Source organism: Anopheles merus, chromosome 2R (genome assembly GCF_017562075.2).
Source record: "Anopheles merus strain MAF chromosome 2R, AmerM5.1, whole genome shotgun sequence".
NCBI classification, from domain to species: Eukaryota; Metazoa; Arthropoda; class Insecta; order Diptera; family Culicidae; genus Anopheles; species Anopheles merus.
This window is the reverse complement of record NC_054082.1, coordinates 30,947,528-30,969,377: the sequence shown is the minus strand read 5'-3', so window position 1 is coordinate 30,969,377 and position 21,850 is coordinate 30,947,528. Positions and strand designations below refer to the sequence as shown.

The 21,850-nt window shown below is 45.1% G+C and overlaps 1 protein-coding gene across 8 annotated transcripts in view; it reads left to right on the top strand.

The window, feature by feature from the left end:
* The window catches only part of LOC121588516 (adenylate cyclase type 6), a 79,474-nt gene that overhangs the window by 56,320 nt on the left and 1,304 nt on the right, over positions 1 to 21,850 (top strand). For all 8 annotated transcript variants that reach the window (XM_041906556.1, XM_041906555.1, XM_041906558.1 and 5 more), the window contains 11 exons: positions 9,622 to 9,811; positions 11,338 to 11,737; positions 15,363 to 15,830; positions 16,477 to 16,636; positions 16,730 to 17,548; positions 17,645 to 17,976; positions 18,080 to 18,164; positions 18,231 to 18,347; positions 18,431 to 18,511; positions 18,601 to 18,758; positions 21,598 to 21,838. In XM_041906556.1, coding sequence (XP_041762490.1) covers positions 9,622 to 9,811; positions 11,338 to 11,737; positions 15,363 to 15,830; positions 16,477 to 16,636; positions 16,730 to 17,548; positions 17,645 to 17,976; positions 18,080 to 18,164; positions 18,231 to 18,347; positions 18,431 to 18,511; positions 18,601 to 18,758; positions 21,598 to 21,838 — 3,051 coding nt within the window. The remainder of the gene's footprint in view (positions 1 to 9,621; positions 9,812 to 11,337; positions 11,738 to 15,362; positions 15,831 to 16,476; positions 16,637 to 16,729; positions 17,549 to 17,644; positions 17,977 to 18,079; positions 18,165 to 18,230; positions 18,348 to 18,430; positions 18,512 to 18,600; positions 18,759 to 21,597; positions 21,839 to 21,850) is intronic.

The window sequence follows — 21,850 nt, the reverse complement described above, 5'->3', positions numbered from 1 at the left end:
TTGTGTGCTGCTCACCTTCTCACTGCCACACAGCCACTGCTGACAGAATGTAGGAAAGGAAAGCTTACAGCTGCTGGAAATATCTAATCACTACGCTTCAATCGATGCTGGGCTACGCACTTTTGGGATTTCGTTGGATAGTGGAAACCTTCTCGATTCCATTTACCATACCTTTTGCCGAATAGTCTTTAATAGCTTGATAGAGCGAAGATATTAAGGTTTTGGTTAATCAGTAGAAAGTATCTGAGCTTTAAGCACATGATACGTCAATGGAGCGATTTGCTTCGGTAGCCTTAGGGTAAACCAGTTTGAAGTAATGGTAATTAGCATTTGAAGGGTGTACATTTCCATTTTTCGATTTTGTGCTGGAATTTTGTTGACGTAACCGAACTGGAAAGATTGATACACCTGCTATTAGGCCCATTCGTGCGTGTTGAACAAAAACAAATCTAGCATGGGGGACTTTATTATGCGAAATGTACGGCAAATAAAGTGGAATTTCAATTACGAAACAAGTAAACTGTTTTAAATTGTTCAGCTCTTATCCTTCGGTAGACGGTAATATGTGGGTTGTATGTGGGCTTTAAAACGTGAACTTTAAGCTATGATTAAAATTAATTTGCTTTAATTATAACCATGGCCTCCGTAAGCAAGCGAAATTGGTTATTGCAAACATTGCAAAGCGTGATGCTGTAAAATTTCGTAATCAAACGATAATAATTAATGAAAATAGAAATGTAAAATAAAACAAACATGCAATACATTATGATGGTGACTACTTTCAGGCTTTCCACCATCCCAAATGTGGGCTAATGTTTGCTCAGGAAAATCAATCATCCTGATTACAGGGATGCTTCATCTCGCTCGATCAGTGTACTGTTCACTGCTTACATTGCTTACATTGCTCCACAATTCGGCTATCAATCTTAATAACTGATCCGTCATTTGAACTTGATTTCATTTTCCAAATCCCTCCATAGCGCATTGAGTTCAATACTCAGCTTTCATTGCTTCAGATATAAAGCTCGATGTAGCTCTCGAACATTGAAATGCAAATTCACATTCGACCACATAAGAAGCTTTTCATGATGATAATTATTCCCTATCCAAGGCACACTCACACAGATCTGCACAGATGCAATGCTTGCTAAATGGCAGATGAAAGTGGCTACGCTTTTGTTTTCATACCATTTGGACATTTGACAGCTTGTTTAGCACCGCTGCTCAACAGGAGCGAGATGATTCCCAGCGGGTCGTTCGGAGTGTTTTATGCAAGTGAAAATGATCCCCCAGTCTTGCTTTTCAACTGGTCTTGATAGCCACGGCCAACAGAAAGAGCAATGCTTTCAATCCATATGTGAGCAATCAGCTACAACATCAGTATCATTGCACCTTTCCGAGCTGTTTCGAAACGCAGACGTGTAAGGTTTTATGTTTTGCCTCTAGGGAAAATTACCAACTACCATAGACACACACACACACATACACACTAACGGTACATCTGTGTGTACGACTGAAAGACACAAGAAGTATGTTGTGAGTATTTATGACGTTAGTGATTTGCGTTCTTGATACGTGCTGCAAACGAGAAAGAATGAAACACATCCAACAAGCGTACGTTTTCTGCGTACATGCATCCTCCCCGAGGGGGAGAGGGGGGGGGGGGGTATGATGGTCATGGCTTTCAGAAGAGATAGTTTTTCTTCCGGGGCAATAACACTCGACTGCGCACATACCGACCCAGGAGCCTGCAGTGGGCTTACGAGTGGGGTTTTGTGTTGAGATTTTATTCGCACTCGGTACGCAAAACATAGAGGAAATGCTGCACCGCGTACAAGAGCACTTCGTCCTGACGATTGTGCTGCCGTGCATGCATTCCGTACTTGTATGCACACTGCCCTGCAGCTATGATGCACAATGTTTCAGCGAAAGTGGATGAGCAAAAAAAAAAAAAATACAAACTTTCCCATAACTTTACGGCTTCAGATGTGTGGAGGTGTTTTTTTTTCAGCGTCAGAGTATGTTCATCATGTACGCAAAAGTTTATCGTTTTTTCGTTACTTTTCTTTGTCCGCTAGAGCACACATGCAAGTTAAATGCGTAGCCTGGTTGAAGCTGGCCTGATAGCCCAGTTTCATATTTGTTATTTCATTGTATAACTAATGATACCTGAATGTTTGATTGGTTTTCTATGCTTATTGAAGCATTCATCACACATTGCAAAATAAATTTAAAACCATGCATAACTTCCTGCGGAAAAACAAGCTCTGTTTCATTCAAAAACTCATGCTACATTATAAATCAGCAAACATGTTTTCCAGTAAAAACTGATTTTGTAAGATTTTTTTTTACTTTACACTCACCACTACACTTACCGTTCAACGTCGTCCCGTTCTTTTATTTCCTCCATTTTCATACTAGCTTTAAAAGTACTTCCATTCCCCCTGCGCAAGTCCGGCGATGGGCGGTGCAACTTGTGCAAAAGTTTTTAATATACTTACCCATTAGTAGCGCCACACTTTCACCCGTCACCCCTTCGTCAAGTCCAGGTGCTTTGGACGCAAAATGGCGCATCCCACCATCCAGTAACGAGGTGCGAAGGGCTGCCATTAAAGGGAACTGTGTCTCTGTAGCTGCTAATTGCATTCATCGTCAATGCGCGCGTGAATTGAGTTGGGGAAAAGTTCTGCAGCAGCTTGGTTAGTTTGTCCGTTTTACTACTATTTGCTAGTTTACTGGCAAACCACCTTGCTGCTGGAGCTTATTTAGTTGCGCCGAGCAAACTTTCAGCTTATCGTTTGAATATTGTTGCTTCCCACGGTAAACCAGGCTGGCAGTAAATGGCACATTCAACGATACAGTGTCATCATTAATAGCCGGTGCTAGAACAGTGCCAAATCATGCTACCACCAGGCGTCTCCATCACCGCGTGCCGTGATTTTGTGCCCAGCTGTGTGATGAGTTATGGTTCGATTTAGCTTCTAAATAATTCATTACCCTTCGACCTCGGGTTCTCCGTGCTGTGGCCCCGGCACGGCACCCGGTTAAACCGATTGCCGAATGGATTTGGCAATTTATTACACCCATTGCTAAGATCGTGTTCTGCCGGGCGTTTTGCTACAATGACCACCACTGCCCATTGCTCGATCGTGTCGTGTCTTTCGTGGCCGGGAACGAGCGCTCCCACGTGAGGTCCGTGATTTATATGCCCGTGCCGCACGCCAGTGCCTTGCGTGAGCTGGACGCACGGTACGAAACGGACATTGAATAATAAGATGCTGTCCGGTTTAATGTAGCGACTAGGGGTTGCAGCTGGCCAGTGATGCATTCGGAACAAGCACTGCCAATTGCTTTTAAGTTAATTGCGGCAAACGCGCGGAATAGAAAGCGTTTCCCGAAAAACATGAAAAAGTTGCAAGTAAAGTCTTCAAAAATAATTATATAAATGTAAATAAAATGTAAACAATGCATGATTCCAGTACAACGTACCTTCACTCGAACTGAAATGGTATTTCAAAGACGATATTTTTTTACATGTTTATTTTTCCCCGATGTCTCGTTTTTCTCTCGCCATAAGATGTAAATTGGATGGTATCAGCTTAAACCGCACGACGTAAAGGAAAAAAAACCAGTCCCACCGCTCCACCACAAAGCAGTTAAACGAGGCTTAGAAAGGAAGGGAAAAGGAAAAACAACGATAATAGCTAGCAAAAAAAAGGTCTCACTTCGCATCTAACGAAATGAAAAAATATGAAGCGCCAAAGAACGCAACAGGAGCCGGTCACGACAACGGATGGCTTTTTTCCGGCCAAAGCAGACCCCGCTCTTTAACGCGTCCCTATTTTTTAAGGTTGCGAATTCTTACGCACCAGGATCGGGCGCCTTAGCATTTCCGCAGCCGGCAACATACCGATGGGGTATCCCACTGTTGTTGCTGCTCTGCTTTACGGTGTCCGGGTAAACCTTACCAGCGTGTTGGTAAGTTTGCGTAACCGTGTCCCAAATGTCCCTTGGGTGCAGAATTTCTGTCATGCACTAGCGACACAGACCCTTGCCTCATGCGATGTAAGGAAATGGCGATGCAAGGAAGAAGTAGCAACAGCAAAAAAGAAAGGCTACCCTCACTGCTCGGCTCGCAGGGCGGGAAAGTAAATTGATGCTCGTTATTTTTGCGCCCAAGTGATTGCTGGGAAAATCGGCCCAAATCTACGAACCGGAACCTGGGGAAAGAGTGCGCCGTGGCGTGCCCGTAGCCCTAACAATCTGCCGTTCGGCACGGTCCGTTCTACATCTTAATGTTTGTGTGTGTGTGTGTGTGTGTGTTTTTTTTTGTTGATGTTGCCGTCGTCTAGCTTTCGGGATCGGTGTTTCGTGGAAGAATTCCACTGTTGCAGGCGTTGTACGCTGTCGTTATCCTCTTTGTCACATCGTAAAATTGGGTGTATTTGTATCGTGTTCTTGACAGTGTTTACAGCCGATTGCCGTACTTGTCTAGTGTTGACGCTCTTTCTCGCACGTAAGCGGAGCTGTGCTGTGTTTGAGTGGATCACGTAATAAGCAATGCTAGCGCAAGGAAAGTTATTGTTGAGGTGGCTTACATGTTTTATTTGGTTTTTTTAGGTAGAAAGTGCGGAAAATCCAATCAATAATGAAATTCATTGATTCCACGTCCACACTACTTAAACAATAAGACAAGGAACAATAACATATTATTTTATTTTCATGAATTTGGTTTAGAAAAAGGTAGCTTACTACGCTACCAATACAATTATCATAGCTTTTCCGTTCTAAAAACCTCTCTGATACCACTCACTTACTTCCTCAGCGTTCATACGCTTGTTTATTACGCTCTCGATAACTAACAAAGCATCTCCATTGTCACAAGTGAAGTTTCCTGACTACGCAATAGGTGAAAACTAATTACCACTGTATTACTTTAATCAGTATAGTGCAACGACGAAGCTTCCATTGGTAGTGGGTGAAAGGTTTGCATTTGCTAGGGCAATATGAATGCGCCGGTGTAATGACACTCATCGAAACGCACGTTCCGTTCCGTTGGCAATAGAATCATCATCATCTTCATCTCCTTCAACCGGTTCATTAACGTAACCGGTAAGCTTTTGAGCGAGCACAGCTGCACGATTCAATTCCCTATGCAAAACGGTGTTTCCGCAATTGAAATTGCTGCTGCTTGGGGAATAGTGAGTGCCAGTTGCACGTGACCTTTGAACCCGCGACCAACGCTGCGACGAGAGAATTGCACCAGAACTAGACTTAGTTTACATGTTTACCGTTTCCTTGGGATGAATAATACGTGCCAAAATAATATTCATCGCGTTGTTATTCAGGATTCATGGTACTGCTTTTTGGAATAAAAGCAAATAACTTCCAGAACACAGGAACACTCAAAAAACTTTTTGTGAAAATGTCCTAGATGGAAAAAATAAACCCTTTTTTTTGCTTCATTTTACTTTACTTATCACTCACATCAATCGTTTTATCTCTGTGCTTGTAACTTCTTCCATCATGTACAAGCTTCATAATTGACATTTCAACCGTCCACGCGGGACCAATGCAAATTCCATTCTCATGCTCCGTACCCTTACCCGCAACGGTTCGAACCGTGCTGCTTCGAAAAATGTGCGCATGCCTTCAAAGTTATGCTAGGCAAACCGTCCTGTACCTGGCCCTGCTGGCTGATTGCAGACCAAGCCGCCAGGATCACTCAAAATCACTGCTTCGTTATGATAAATTATTGACAATGGGTTGGCTCCTTCGTACTGGCCCGGGCAGAACCGATTCCCAGAAGGGTGATTTAACGGGAAGTACAGCGGCCGAGGCCGGTGACCCAATTTTTGGTAGCAGAACAGTTTCTATCAGTCAAAAGTTTCCGCCGCAAAACAGAGCAACAGGTCCCGGAAGGGTGGCACACACACACATGTATTCAAACATAGGCACATTCCACCATTGCGAGCCATATTAAAATATCTCTGATAACGTTCGCTTCTCTGCTCCTGCGTTCTAGAAAGCGGAAACAGCAAGCATACAAAAATGCGATGGAAGCATTTTATGTTGTGCTCACATGCATTCCACTGCGAATGGTTGAAATGGCGCCGGGGAAGGCTGAGTTGATAGGGAGAGGGATAGTTATCCGGATGAAATGAAAACATTATTCTTTTCTTTGTTTTCTGAACGACCCGTTTCATTTTTTCATCGCACTCCCGGGCGATGTAGTTTATAATATTTCATCAAATGGACCGGTTGTTTGGACCGTAGTACCCTTGGCAGAAATGTCAGCCCCACTGTGTGGTTGAGGGTTTTCATCCATTTTTAATGCAACCCCCCGTTACGGATGTAGGCACAGGATTCAGATGGAGCGAAAGGATTTTTTTTTTCTTTGGGTTTGAGCACTTTGATTGGCTGGCCTTTTGGACGCTTTTATTGCAGCAAAAATTAACATCCGAAAAACAAAAGGCGCACGGGTCAAGGGTACAGTTGAATACAACGCCAAAAGGGCCGGGTTTTCTGAAAGGCTTGTAAAAATGTTTTTTTTTTCTCGTACAACCTAACTTTTCGCCTAACTTTCCCGCCCAGTTGAATAATGAAACAAATTTCCCTATTAATGCGTGTACCGTTGCATTGTTTTCTTCGTCGCGTCCATTGATTTGCTTCAGCTGTACGTGAGCAGCATCGCTAAGTTGTCAGCAAACAGTGGGAGTGATTTGTTGGTAATTTATGTTTCTAAAATGTATACTGTGAGTTAAATCCAAACTCTTTTAAGCTGCCATCATACACTCTTGCAAAGATAAACACGTCAAAAAAGTGAAACGCAAAATGGACGCAACCAATCACGGTGGCGAAACTGTTTCGTGTTGGTGGGAAAACTTAGCCAAAGTAAAGTTTCGCCCCGGGCACGATGAAGTGTTTCGCCATTGAGGTTTAAGCTGCTACGGGATGGATTAACACAGCGTCGAGCGGGTCGTGAAGGAGTTTGCAAAGAAAGCTACAAGCTTCTGCTTGCTCGGTTTGTGTCCCGAAAGGTAAATTTACTCGCGGTGAAATGTTTTACCGGTACTTGTGGGTAAATCGTGTACCTTTGTTATGCTCCTGATGGAGGAAATTGAAAATCTTACTGTTTTAGTTGCGTCTTTACAAGCTTTTTATGCTTTCATTATAATGTGAACTTTTTTCGTTATTATTTTTTACCGGGACTTTAATTTCTGTAGTTTAAAAAGTTTAGTGAGTATTTTCTTAGTCTTTGCAATTATTGCATAGACCATGTGCAAATATCCAAATAGAGATGATTAAAACAATTGAAATTTTTTATGTTGAAAACAAAAACAGTTTCATAAATATTTTTGAAATAATTTATCGTTTCCGAACAATTAATTTAAAAAAATAATTGTGTAACAGTTATTTATAACTAACGGTCACTATGCTTGAGAAACAATGCATCTGTGAACAATCACAATTTAAACAACTTCTCAATGTATTTTACTGGATTTGAGTTGAACCATCAACTGACAATAAAGCAACTTGAAAAACACATTTACTTGCCTAAACCACTTCGTGCGATACAGGGTTTCCCACGATTTATTGGTCGGTTCCCATCAATTTTTGGTGGGTTCCCATATTTTGTTGGTGCGTTCCCACGATTTTTCGGTCGTTTCGCAGAATTTTTTGGTCCAATTGTATTGATATCCAATCGGAAAATACCAATAAATTATGGGAACGAACCAAAAATCTATGGGATACGACCAAAAAATCGTGGGAACGCACCAAAAAATCATGGGAACTGACCAATAAATCGTGGGAAACCCTGTAAAAGATCAAATTTTGTGCCTGACATTTATCGCCCTTCCCCAATCATTTCAATCGAACGCAGGAGGAAGGTGGAACTTAATGCAATCCAATTATGTCACACAGCGTTCCTGCTCTTTCATTCACTTTCTCCACTCGTTAAATCCTCGGAAGCTTCATCAATCGAAACAACAACAAAACATTCGAGAGACGAATCGAATTCACTTCATGATGCCAGTGACGTTAAGCCACTGTTGAGCTGACAAATGAATGCCAATAACAACTCGCGATTATCAGCTCACAAATTCAAATTCAGCAAAGGGCCGCATCATATCATACGAACAGAAGCACAATACAACGTGGGCAGCCACCGAATGCCTACAATATGCCTGCCGTAATAGAACTAATTAGCATTGTGCTGCTCACAGCGTGGGCCCGATTTGTTGCTTTTAGAAGTGAAAATGAAATCAAACCTTGATTAAGCAACGAGATTGGTTTATGACTTGCTGCAACAATAACGACGGTAAGGACTTTCCCTGGTTACGGTCGAATCGCGCTTGGAATGTTACCATTACTACCCAAAGCCGGTGGGCACCACAATTCCGAACACATCCGAAACTGAATTTCCCCTGCAGCTTGCGGGCACTTGCTAGTACGAGGGAGTGTATTAATCACTGCCTTCGATGGGAATGATTATCTCCTTGCGTTTCGCTACGTTTACCGGCCGCAACGTAATGACGTCATAACGAATCATTTCGACGAAGCTTTAAGAGCTTCAATTGTTTCGTGTTTCTGTTTTGTTCGCTTGCGAATAACGTCTTTATGGCAGCAATAAGGGGGGGGGGGGGCGCTGGTGATTCTAGGAATTTTGTAACTTTTCCTGCTGACAACGGAGAAGTTGAGTCATGTTTCATGATTGCTCACAGATAATGGTCGAGCATATTTGCGCATTTAAAAGCCATTTCGAAAGAAGCAGCATTCAGTCTTTAATTGAGTTTCAAAGTGTATGGGGTTGAAAGTTTAGCACGAAAGAATCATACAGCATTGGTGTGTATCCCAGTACGGGGTAGCGTAATGCTCAGTATAAAAGGTAAATTAAGTATAAAAGGTATTTAAATTGAAGCACTTTGCTTTAGGATGCGAAACAGTAGTCTTAAAAACCCTTGCTTCTTCATAAACGATTAGAGCTTTAAAATGTGTTATCCCACTTCCATCGGATACTCGAGTTGCAGGAAAGCAATACCTCTACACTTGTTGTTTGTCCCAGGCGGCTGTCTTCAATCACATTTCAATCACACACACACACACTCACACATGTTCCTGGGGAATTAAACTGCTCCCACAAAAGTAACCAGGTCTCGCCGGACCCGGTGATGATGCAATCAATGTTCAATCACTTTCCTAAGTGATTGAAGCAAAGAGCTTGTAATAATCAACACAATCAAGCCGCCGCTCGGCGTTAGCCACCAGAAGACCCGATACAAACAAACACACACACAACTACATACTCACACGTTGTTAGCCACGATACCATCCCCGGAGGAAGTTTGCAAGTAATAATCGGCACCGTTTGGGGCGGAATAGTATGGCAGTGGAGAGAAATACATCGTGCGCTGGTGGTCGGTCCCAGCCACCGGGCACTAATATGCTTGATTCCGTGTCGAGCAGCTCCGACTCCGACTGTGAACTATGTGGATGTGGCCCTAATGGCGACAACTAATGAGATTTCCCGCCCCGATGTATTCCACCACTAACCACTGTGCTTTCTGTTTACTCTCTTCCACGCTTCCTCTATCCCTCCCTCTCTCACTCTCTTTGTAGGTGGAAATGCTGTACCAGCGGTATTTTCTTCGCATGAATCAAAGCAATGCGGTTCACATCGTGTGGCTTCTGTTAGGATTAATATTTATCTTAGCGCTAATACATCTAGTGTTTACGTTCATCCTGCAGCAGTCGCTGGAGAGCTGCTACGAGTCACCGCTGGATGGTGTGCCCGGTGGTATCGGTCAAGGTAAGATGTAGGCCATGCTGAGGACGTTGATAGCGAAAGATGCTCCCGCGCTGTGTTGAGTACGACACGCAAAACAGAGCGAGCGTCAGCCGAGCGGTGAGATCGGATTTGCTGGGGCCTACTTTGTCGAAAGAAGCGCCCAGTGCTTGTCCGTTTCGCGGGAGCTGAGTAGCGTGTAGGAGCGTAAATCCTTGACAGACCGTTCTCGATCCGGATTTCGGAAAGCATTTTTCTCGGTTCCACTCTCGACCGAGCTGGCATGTTTCATACAGGCTAAGTACGACAGCGCCCGATCGGACGTGCAGCAGGACAGCTTAGTGGCGTAGCGAACACAGCATGACACATTAATGGGAAGGATTAATAGTATGTGTGTGTGTGTGTGTCTGTGTGCATGTTGAGGCCAAACCGTTCCCATCCGCGTACGGACACACATGAATGACACACGCTCATATGGCGATGTAGTTCGTTCTCGTTTCTGGCTCCTCCCGTGAGCATGTGTGGGAAGTTAGTATAGCGATAAAAAATTAACATCATTCATAATGCGAGAATTACACGTACAACTTCAAACTGCGCTACTAACTACAGGGGAAGGTCGCAATCAATTTGAGTGTGTTATTTGTATCTCACAGCGCCATGGTCGCGTATGTACATTCATTGGATGTATGAAATTAATTTCGCTGAAAGGAATGTACAGTGTAAAATCTAATTATAATAACATTTCCAGTGGCTTGTTAGTATGTTACCGTTTGGAAAGGGGGTATGAGGTACCGCTTCGATGCATTTACTAAGGATGAAATGAATACAACAGTAGTTTGTTCAAAATTTAAGCTTGCATTTTAGTTTTATGTCGACGAACTGCATAGATAGAATTGCAAATTCTCAGGAATAACATACCAAATAGTACCATACATTTATTTTTCATTCATATCCTTCATGAAAGTATCATGTAAAATAATGTATATTTAAATGCACATTATCCTTTTTTTCTATTTCATGAAAACAACATTATCTTTCATACAGTAACCTATTTTTAATCAACCTACAAAACAATGTTTTGAGTGTTCATAGCTCCTCTGCATGGTTTATCTCCCTCTGGCTAATCTGAAAATACTTCAAGCATTATGTTTTTCTGTCCGAAACGTTAACAAATCAGATAGCTGAACGAGATCTCACTGCCGGGAAGCTGCCCGCCTAGAAACAGCAATGTCACAAACACGAATCCTCTTTCCCTCGTCATATCTGCTTCATGCCCACAGTTTTTCTCCCTAAATTGTATGTAAAAAAAATCTCCTCAGACTCTTCAAACTCCAAAATCGCTCGTTCACTGGCAGACAGCAAATAATGCTCTGGCATTAACTTCCGTTTAGCTAATCTTCTGCCCCGCAACGCCAGTCCCAGAACGAGCACCGTAGCGTACACCTCCCTGCTGGCTGGCGTCCATTTTATTTCATTCAATCGATTTATGCCACCACAACCCCCGAGTGTAGTTGCCCTTTCTCTACATCTCTACTCCCCCTATTTTGCAGATGCCCAGATCAACGGTAGTACGCTGGCAGCGATCGCATTCGGCAATGGTAGCAGCTACGAGGACCCGCTCGGGAGTAACCGTACGGAGGAGGTGGAACCACCGGATCGGCCGGATCAACAACCGAAGAGAGCCCAACTGGAAAGCCGCACCGAAGAGCAGGGAGCGACCGAAGCCCACCGGCAGAGCGGTTACCGGGGCAACGAAAAGGACGACCCGGGAGGTTTCAGCGACAGCCAAAAGGAGGGTGTACGTTTGCAAAGGACCAGAAGACGCTGGGACGCTGAATCTGGTACCGTCGTCGTGCTACCTGTTGCTGACGAGCACGAGGATGACGGGTTCGGTGGGCGTTCGGGGGATGGCCGAGCAAAGCGATGGACACGGGGACATGCAAATCATAGGTGAGTGGTGCAGTGAGCCGGAAAGAAAGGGTACGATAAGGATACTACACTTTCCCCAGCAAGCATCTTCCAACGCAAATCAAATTACATTGAATGGGGCAGTGTGGTATGGAAAAATTGAGCGAATGTAGCATTATTTATAAAGGTAACCTGTAATAACGTGTTATATTCTGGTTAGCAGCATCGACCCCACATAACCGTAAACCCCGTTTGTACTTTGAAACAGTTTATCAACAGCACACTATCAACATGACGGCAGGAGCGATAAATATCCCAACCGAACGCTCTGTCTGGTGTTGCTCTTTAAACCGGATAAAGTTGCAACAAAGATAGCTTTCTTGTTTCGATCTTGTTACACAAAGGTGCGTCCACATTTTCTCTCTCCTTCTCTCGCTTTCTTTCCCTCCCTGCTGCCCACAATTGGTGCCGCAACTAAGCAATCAATTGCCCTAAACTGATGCGCAAATTGAATTCCCCCCCCCCCCCCCCTTTCGTAGCAGGGATGCATTCTAGCTGCTTGGGCTGGGCAGAGAAGGTGGCCCAAATGGACCCAAAGACACCCCGCACTGCTGCTGCCAACATAATGTCGAACAACCATGAATTGACTTACTTTTTATACGTTTGATAAAACACCATCCCTCGGCTTCCCTCGTGTGCTCCTCTCCATGAAAGAGCACGTGTAGAAAGGATGCTGCTTTGCTATCTCTCAACGAGATAAATGGTACGAGCACACGCTTTGCTCGAGTAAAAGCGTTTTATTTGTCTTGGTTTATTTTTATCCCTTTTTTTGGAGGGAATGCAAAAGGGTGCTTTCACAACAGGACGAACGCAAAAATAAGATAGCCCCGTTGACTTTAATGTGGAAAATAGGATTGTGTGGCTGTGTGGGCCCGTTGCTTTTCCCGTAAAGGTACGGCAAAAGAAAAGTGAGCACCAAGAAAGCGTTCCCCGGCCGTTCGGTACCTGCTTTGTGCGATTGTGATAAGAGTTTTAGCTGCCACAGTGGATCCAGCATCTCGCTGCTTTCTGCTTTAAGGGCGGCCACAACACAACAGCGCGGCATGCTCCGGTGGCTCCGGACGGGAAGCCCATCAATTTCCCATTAACAGTCGAATAAAGATGAGTGGTGAAGTGACGGCACAACGGGTTTCGGTGAAGGCGAGGGATCGGTTGCTTTTCACTTTTATCCCGCGAACTGCATTGACCATAGAAACGGCACAGATAATCATCGCTTTGTTGGTCGGTCGGTTTTGTACGCCAAAGTCGCTGAAAGCCGAAAAGAAAAGCGGCTCTCGACCCGCGATGCGGTGAATTTGTTGATCAAAACACGCCGCCGGATTACGGTCGGGCATGGTGATAAAACGAAGCTTTTGGCTAAGGATGAGAGATTTGCTTTTTGGGGTGTGGGGAATAGTGTCCAATTGAAAAACAACGCATCAGAAATGCGATACGAATTATAGGTTACTTTGAAATAAGATGAAAAGCGCCTGACCTTCCCATGGCGTAATAATGGAGAGTTTTACGTGTAGCGTTGAAGAACTGATATTACAACCTGTGTCGGTGGAACCGTTCATCAACCAGGTTTTTTCCCTAAGGTAATTGACTATTGCATTCCAAAATTTTGTACTTAATTCATCATAACTTTGTGTATATCATTGTATTACACTGTTTAACTTATTTTTAAATAATGTTTATCTTTTCTTGACAAGATAAAAATGTCATCGGTGTATACATTTAACCATTTTTTGATTATCTTTTTGAGTCATCTTTTCCAAGTCGATATGGAACTAATATTATGACGAAAAAAGCATTACGGTATAGCTTCATTTCTCATCCAGAAGCTCCACCCCAGCCTTTTGAAAGGATATTAAACAGCAAAAAATAACATTCCAAGGATACCCATATTCTATAATGGCTTCAAAATTCTTCCGCACCCATTGCCCCCTTACCCGCGAAAACCCCTCAATCTTACTAATTATATACTTGATGTGACAGTAATTGGACCCCACGCATCCATTCCGAGCCCACTCCCATCGCTCCCGAAAGCTGCTCTGGTGTGAAAACTTTCTCACCGGGCTTGCCAAATTAAAGACCGGCCTCCCACTGTCTGTCCTTCCTCGCACATACTTGAAAGCCGGAAGCGCTTGAACGCGAAAAGAAAGCTGCCTGCCGGTTGACAATAAATACCGTTTACCGGAACCCTTTCAAGCCCAACGAGTCCGCGTGGGATTAGCAGTACGGGTCACAATCCGCCACCAGCAGCTGGTTCTGCTGGTAGCGTCTTAATTAGCGCAGTTTGGGTTGCTTTGCCGGTGCGACACCGACAGGATCGGCAGTGAATATTCAAACGGAAAGTAGGAAAAATATAATGGTGCCCCTTGCTGATCATCTTAACCGCGGCCCTATGATCCGGCCGTTAGCCGAAGCCGAAGCTGCCGCACCTACAACCGCAGCTCTGGGTCAGAGAGTGTACGAAAATTATGACCAAAATTGTCGTAATTAATCATGATAAACGGCGCCACGCTTGCCCATCCCGTCCACACGGAAAAAGTAGGGGAAAGCCATTTTCTTGTACACCGTGTCACCACAAACGACGCACAACGTGTTGCTTCCGTTCTGCGTGTCCAAGTGGTTGTTGCGGTAGCCTCGGCTTGCGCTTCTTGGTGCGTTTCAGTCGCAGGCAAGACAAGCTTCATCATCATTCTGATGAGACATAATTGATCACAAAATGGAGCTTTATTCGTGTGGGTGTGTGTGTGTGTGTGTGTGTGTGTGTGTGTGTGTGTGTGTGTGTGTGTGTGTGTGTGTGTGTGTGTGTGTGTGGTGTGTGTGTGTGTGTGTGTGTGTGTGTGTGGTGTGTGTGTGTGTGTGTGTGTGTGGTGTGTGTGTGTGTGTGTGTGTGTGTGTGTGTGTGGTGTGTGTGTGTGTGTGTGTGTGTGTGTGTGTGGTGTGTGTGTGTGTGTGTGTGTGTGTGTGTGTGTGTGTGTGTGTGTCAGCTTTATTACTCGAAAGCTCAGAACTCGAGCAACTTTACAACTCAGTACAGAAGTAATAATCGTAAAATGAGAAGCAGTACATCTTTCTCACCTTTCGGGAGAGCGTTTCACGGTTAGGTAACGGCTATCATTGTCATAAAGCTGCCTCTAACACTGCCCTCCAACGCACTCACACCTTTGCGAACGTATAAACCTTGCAGAATAAACCCTTTTTTCTATCATGGAAGACTGTGGCCATCGAGTGCCTGCGGCTGCTGCTACTGCTGCTGGACATCATAATCGAGCCGGCGGGTGACCATGAACGCACGTCACGATGGCTGCGAACAGAGACTTCAGGCAAGAATGATTATACACATTTTTGTTCCTCTCGTTGGGGACCGTAAAATGCGAACGGCATGATTGAGCTTAGCCATGACAAAAAGGAAACTGCGTGCCGTGGAATATGGTCCACTCAGAACCACCTCATCCACCACTGCTGGAGAGGCTGCCATTCCCGCTGGACATATAGACACAGCGTATGACAACCAATACCGACACTTGAAGCATTATCGCACAGACAGCACACAATGTTGGCTGGGTACATTATTTTTTTACTCATCCATTTACGCTTTCGTGCCATCTTCGTGCAGAAACAACGTGGACGTTGCAGTAAGCGCCGCTGACAGCGTGCCGCCCAGCCAAGACAACGAGCTACATCGACAGGACAATGATGAACGGAGGCGGAAGTACGGCACGGCAGCGGAAGCGGGCGAGCTGGACGCCGGAAGTGAAGCGTACGGGACGGCGACCAGCACCAGCACCAGCAGCAGCAGCAGCATCATCACCACCCCAACGGCCGTGCCTCAGCCGGCCAACGTCAGCAGCGATTACTCGGAGGACGGTGACATTCCGCTGTGCAATCGCGACTACTTTACGCTGCTAAAGGACAACATGACCCAGATCATCGTGCTGGGTGTGTGCGCAACCGTGTACGCGCTGCTGCTGATGTGCCTGTACAAGCAGCGCATCAACGAGATCTACCTGTTCCAGGTGTCGTACGTCATCATGGTGACGCTGCTCGTGCTGGACGTCTGCTTCAGCTTTACCACCTCCGCCAAGTAAGTATCAGGAATGTGGGTCGGTAAAAGGGCGGATTGAACAGGGGCAGCACTTTAAGGGTTGGTGTCTTTTTTTCATTTCACCCGTCTGACTAATAAGTTTAAAAAAAATGTCAACAGATTGTGTTGAACTTGATGGCCGTTTTCGCTAAAAAGTCATCCCGAGCTTAATGGTTCAGTTAGTGATCGAGTGAAAGTGAGCGTTAAATATTATATTCAACATAGTTGTTAGGCATTGCTTGCTGATTCCAAGATACGCGGTTCTTGGAGCAAATTCTGCTGACTTCACCCTCTTATTGTCAAATAAAAAAACCATGTGAGATAATGCACTGCATGAATATGCAATTTCCATTCTCCAATTTTAGAGATATTTTGCATGGACAACGCGATATTTGTTTAATGCGATTACTGAAGATACGCGTATGTGTGCCAGATGCGCTAGTGAAAATCGAAATTACACTAGCGAGTACGTACAATGTCCCCCGGCCTTTAGGAATGCATCTACCAAGTAACTTGAGCGCATACTGTGACGCGTTTGCAAATCTTGAAAGAAATGCGTCAAACGCACAGGGTTTAAAAGGGTTTTTTTACGGATCAATCCACGTTGTTTCATATCAACATCATTTCGATTGTCCACTCCGTACAGAAAGTTCACCTCTTCCGGCGGGTGCACGGTGATTGCCATCTACATCATCTACACGATGCTACCGATACGCCTGCGGGAAGCGGTCGTCGGTGGAAGTCTGCTGTCCATCTCGCACATCGTGCTCATGTTCTACATGAACGAGTCCGACGATATGGATGTGGTAAGTGTCTGCGTGCAAACCAATGCTTCTCTTAGGCTCCCCATAACTTATCTCCTTCGGAATTTCCACCACTTCTCCCCACCCAAAACGCAGCTGTACTGCGATCTGATCACGCTGGCCTGCACGAACGCGACCGGCATACTGCTGCACTGGCCGAAGGAAAAGTCCCAGCGGAAAGCGTTCATGGAGACGCGGCAGTGCGTCGAGGCGCGGCTCAAGATACAGCGCGAAAACCAGAAGCAGGAGCAGCTGCTGCTGTCCGTGCTGCCGCGCCACGTCGCGATGGAGATGAAGAACGACATTGCGGGGCAGCCGCGGGAAGCCCAGTTCCACAAGATCTACATCCAGCGGCACGAGAACGTGAGCATACTGTTCGCGGACATCTGCGGGTTCACCAGCCTGAGCGACCAGTGCACGGCGGAGGAGCTAGTGCGGCTGCTGAACGAGCTGTTCGCCCGGTTCGATCGGCTCGCCCAGGAGCATCACTGTTTGCGCATCAAGCTGCTCGGCGACTGTTACTACTGCGTGTCGGGACTGCCCGAGGCGCGGCCCGACCATGCCCTGTGTGCGGTCGAGATGGGCCTGGACATGATCGATGCGATTGCGCTAGTGCGCGAGGTGATGGCGGTAAATGTGAACATGCGCGTCGGCATCCACACCGGCCGGGTGCACTGTGGCGTGCTCGGGCTGCGCAAGTGGCAGTTTGACGTGTGGTCGAACGATGTGACGCTGGCCAACTACATGGAGAGTGGCGGTGTGCCGGGCCGGGTACACATTACCAAGGAGACGCTGCGCTGCCTGGGCGACCATTACGATGTGGAGGAGGGCCGTGGTGCCGATCGGAACAGCTACCTGAAGGATCATCAGATACAGACGTATCTGATCGTGCCGAAGGATGCATCCTACCGGCCGGTAAGTCGAGGGGTTTCTGGTTCGCCTTTTTTGAGATGGTAGGATATGACCAGAACTCTTCCTCTTTTTCCTGTTTCCCTTTTGTATGTCAAGCAGCACACAATGTCGAAACAGTCCTCGTCGGTAAATGGGAACATCTCGAAGGAGCTGCGCATGATGGGCCACTGGTCGAAGATGGGGTTCAATGACAAAACCGAACCGAAAAGCACCGAGGAGGAGGTGAACGAGTATCTGATCAAGGCGATCGATGCCCGCAGCATCGACCGGTTGCGGCTCGACCACTGCAAGCGCTTCCATCTGACGTTCATCAAGGACGAGATCGAGCGCAAGTACTGTCTCGAGCCGGATCCGATGCTGAACGTGTACTTCTACTGCAGCATCATCATCTTCCTGGGCATCACGTCGATACAGGTGCTGGTGTTTTCCATGTAGGTAGTGACGGTTCCCTCTAGAGAGCTTCTTCCTCTTCCACACAAACACACACACACACAAACACATACTTGTCCACAATAATCTGTTTCGATTCCGCAGGGATCACTACAGCTACTGGGTGTACGGGATCCTGTCACTGACACTGCTAGTGTCCTGCGTCCCCGTCTTTACCCGGGAAGATATGGTAAGTGCGCCCCTATCTGCACTCTCCCAATTCAAACTGCTAAGCGCCATTTTCTTCCATTTGCAGAAAGTTTCCACCTTCTTTCGTGCATTGTCACAAAAAATTCACGGCCACCGTGAGATAGCTCAAGTGATATCGCTCTGCGTCGTCATAACTGTGATATGTTTATCTTACTACAAACTGGTACGCCAATGTTTGCGGTTCGAGTTGCAGCATTTTTGCATCCTCCTAGTAACGGTTTGCCCTTTTCTCTTTCCCGTTTGCAGACTTTAATTTTCTATCTTTCCCTTTACGACGAGTTCCCGCTCGTGCGGCCTAGTAATTGTAAGGAGTCTAAAATTATTAACGTAAGTAGCGACGCTAAGCGGTGAAGCAGCCTCGGTGGCTCAGTTTCAAGATTACCAATCTTCTTACGTTCCTGCCAAACCATTCACAGATTCTGCTATTGCTTACCCTGCTTGCCTTACTGACCTGTGCGGTGCATCAGTTTATTAAAATTCTCTTCAAAATCTTGCTGCTTATCGTCATACTCGTGCTGTATATTGCGTCCATCATCGTGCTGGCGCTGATCTTCGAGCGGCACTGCGAACCATGGTGAGTACCTTTGCTGCCACCCCCTTCCTACCCATTCTGCGTCGCCTTTGGTGGGTCTGTACGTTTACCGCAAATCGAATTTCGCAAATTTCGAAGCGGATGGTTCGGGGAAAATCGGAAATTGGAATTCGTGCAGCTGAACAGGCACACGTTAGCTAGTATTGATTGAACGCACTCACGTTATTAATTTAAGGCGCATATAATGTTGTATTCTCCTCCCACTCTAGTGGGGGTAGTTCGTGGAACAATGGAGTGCAATTGAAATGGTCTCGTTTCATCAGTTCTGAGTAAAGTGGGTAAATCTGTTTAAATTAATATGCCTGACGTGTTATGGATGAAAATAGAGTACGAAATTTAGTCGAAATGGAGTTTGTTATTGCATTTTTGCGTTTCAAAGTTGTCAAGGAAAAATATTACTCAATTGAAATTAATTATTATCCTACGTTTTTTAGTTTCATCATAGATATAAAAATATTAATAAATATAATAAAGAACGTTGCAACTACAAAATAATATTAAATATTTTTTTATACTCCTTTTCTTTTAAATGATAATAAAGTCATTAAAAATCTTTTTGAATGTGCCGAACAGCATGACAACAAAAACGTCTGAATACCGGAAGGTAAAGAAAAGCAAAACGAATTCCAAACAGCGCGCTAGCTTCCCGCATAACTTTAGCGCACAGCATACGGCGGGATCGATCAGTAGAAGGATTAAAAATAAATCATAATTACAAATAAAACGGTCCCCTCCCATCACCCGCACGGTCCTGGCTTGTAACTGTGCTAAAGATTATCTCCTCTTTCGCGGGCTCTCCTCTCTGATGAACTTATTATTTTCAACCCTTCAACCATAGCACTCTCCTCTCTTTCCCGTAGCTGCCGATGATCAAGTCAATGTTAGCATTACGATCAACTTTGCCCTTTCTGCTTAACCGCAACCGCAGTCACGAGATGCGGAAGGGATGGAGCAATAAAACCAACAAAACAAATTTACAACCACCTTTTCTTCACTCACCGATTTGGAATCGATTCGTAAAAGTCCGGCGGCCAACTTCCACCCCGTCGGCAAACCCCTAACCACACACACACACCCAGCGGGGATTAAAAACTTCCCAACCAGACTCAATAATGTGGATTTAACAACCATTGCTTCCACCTCGCTGACCATCGCAGACTGGTTCTGGCGCATCACCGATTACTCCACCAATCGTTGCCAATTGGGGCGCTTTTTGTGGGTGGGATGTGGGTTTAGCAGGAAAAGGAAAGTTAGCAATCGATTATGACAGTAGGAAAGAATGGGGTTTAAAAAATTCACCTTTTAGCTTGTTAATCACCCTTGGAGAAAAGTTTCTCGCCCGCGCATCGTGTCAGCAATACTTCAGAGCATCGGTATCGGAAGTGATTCCGGTTTTTTTTTTGTTGCTTTTCCTTTCAAGGAATTAAGGTTGTTTTTTTGCGCTTTCGCACTTGATTCGCACTGTGTGATTGAGAGCTTTCGGAACACTCCTGGGCATTCGAATACCCAGCTTTTTCCCTTTTTGCATCGCTCTGCTTCACGGATTAATTTCGCACAGCATTGTTGACTCTAACCGGATGTGGATTAATTTTCAACCCTGGGTGTAGGGGTTCGGTTTCGATTTTGTTGTTTGCCCTTCTTCACGTTACGGGTCCGCTTGGACATTGATGGTGTAATTAATGTTCCACCCCATCACCAGCATCAAGTGTGCTGAACAAGAAAATGTTTCCTTTATCGTCATCGATTAATCAACCCGATCGGCGAGAGCAATTGGGAACGAATTGTTTTTGCTTATTATCGCTTTAAGCATCTGCAAAGTGACAGTAATGGTGTAGCAATGACGTGCAATTTAGGATGGACTGCGTATTTGTTTAACAAAAACAGGCAATGGAGAAAAAAAAACTAGCTGTTGTCGAGCGTTTTAATTTGTAGCTAACTTATTATTCAACTCCAAAATGGAAACGATTTTCCCACCGCCGGGTCGGATATAGACAATGATAGTATCCCACTCTCCCCGTTACTACCCTGTTACTAATTGCTACGCTGTAAAATTGTTCCGCAACATAGCAAAACCACAAACAAACCGGAAAGTTAATTTGCACAGCGGTACGCAAACCCCATTCAACGATTTGCAGGACATTGGTGTGTGTGTGTTTGTGTGTGTGTTTACTTGTGGGAATGTTTGCAAAATATTTCGTACACGGCGCACGTACCACGCGTGCGAAATATTGTCAAGCGATGGCGATAACTGCACCCAGAGCCAAGCGATAATTGGTACAGATTGTATGAAGTTGCTGCAATCGAGTGAATGTGGTACATCCATTAGCTTCATTATACCTTAATTACTGGCTGGAATTGGCTGTATTAGATGGGTGTATCTCATGGCAAGGTGTTCAATGTTCGGAAATTCTGTTTACACAGAAGATTTGCAAAGAAAATGCGATTAATTTCATTTAAGAGCGATTACATTTTGCAAAGCTGTACTCGTTCGTTCATTCATTGAAATAGGAAGTATCTAAAACGGCCTGATTCAATGGCTGGTTTAGTGGCTATACATTTTAGAAGTGCAAAACTCTGCTGCGATTTGAAAAGGGGATGAGCAAGATTGAACTTTAGATCCGCTATTCAACAACAGATGGCGCCACGCATTACAACGCGCAACAATAGATTGTAGATTTCTTATTTGTTAATTTGGATTGAAAGTATTATTCCTGACACTTCTTACTTCTAATTATTTTCTTTTTATTACTTTTCTAATTAAATTTGTTATTCTGACTGCCCTTTTAACAATCGTTCGCCGTCCATTTGTTCCCACCGCAAGGTTTCTCACGACGGAACGGTTTCTGATCGACGTCGCGTTTCTGGTCGTGTTCGTGATCGGCCAAATTATGCACAGCCAGCAGACGGAGATAACGCGCCGGCTCGACTTTATCTGGAAGCTGCAGGCGACGGAAGAGAAGGAAGACATGGAGCATCTACAAGCGTACAACCGGAAGCTGCTGGCCAACATTCTGCCCGTGCACGTGGCCGACCACTTTCTGATGCGTGAGAAAAACATCGAGGTAAGTGTGGAG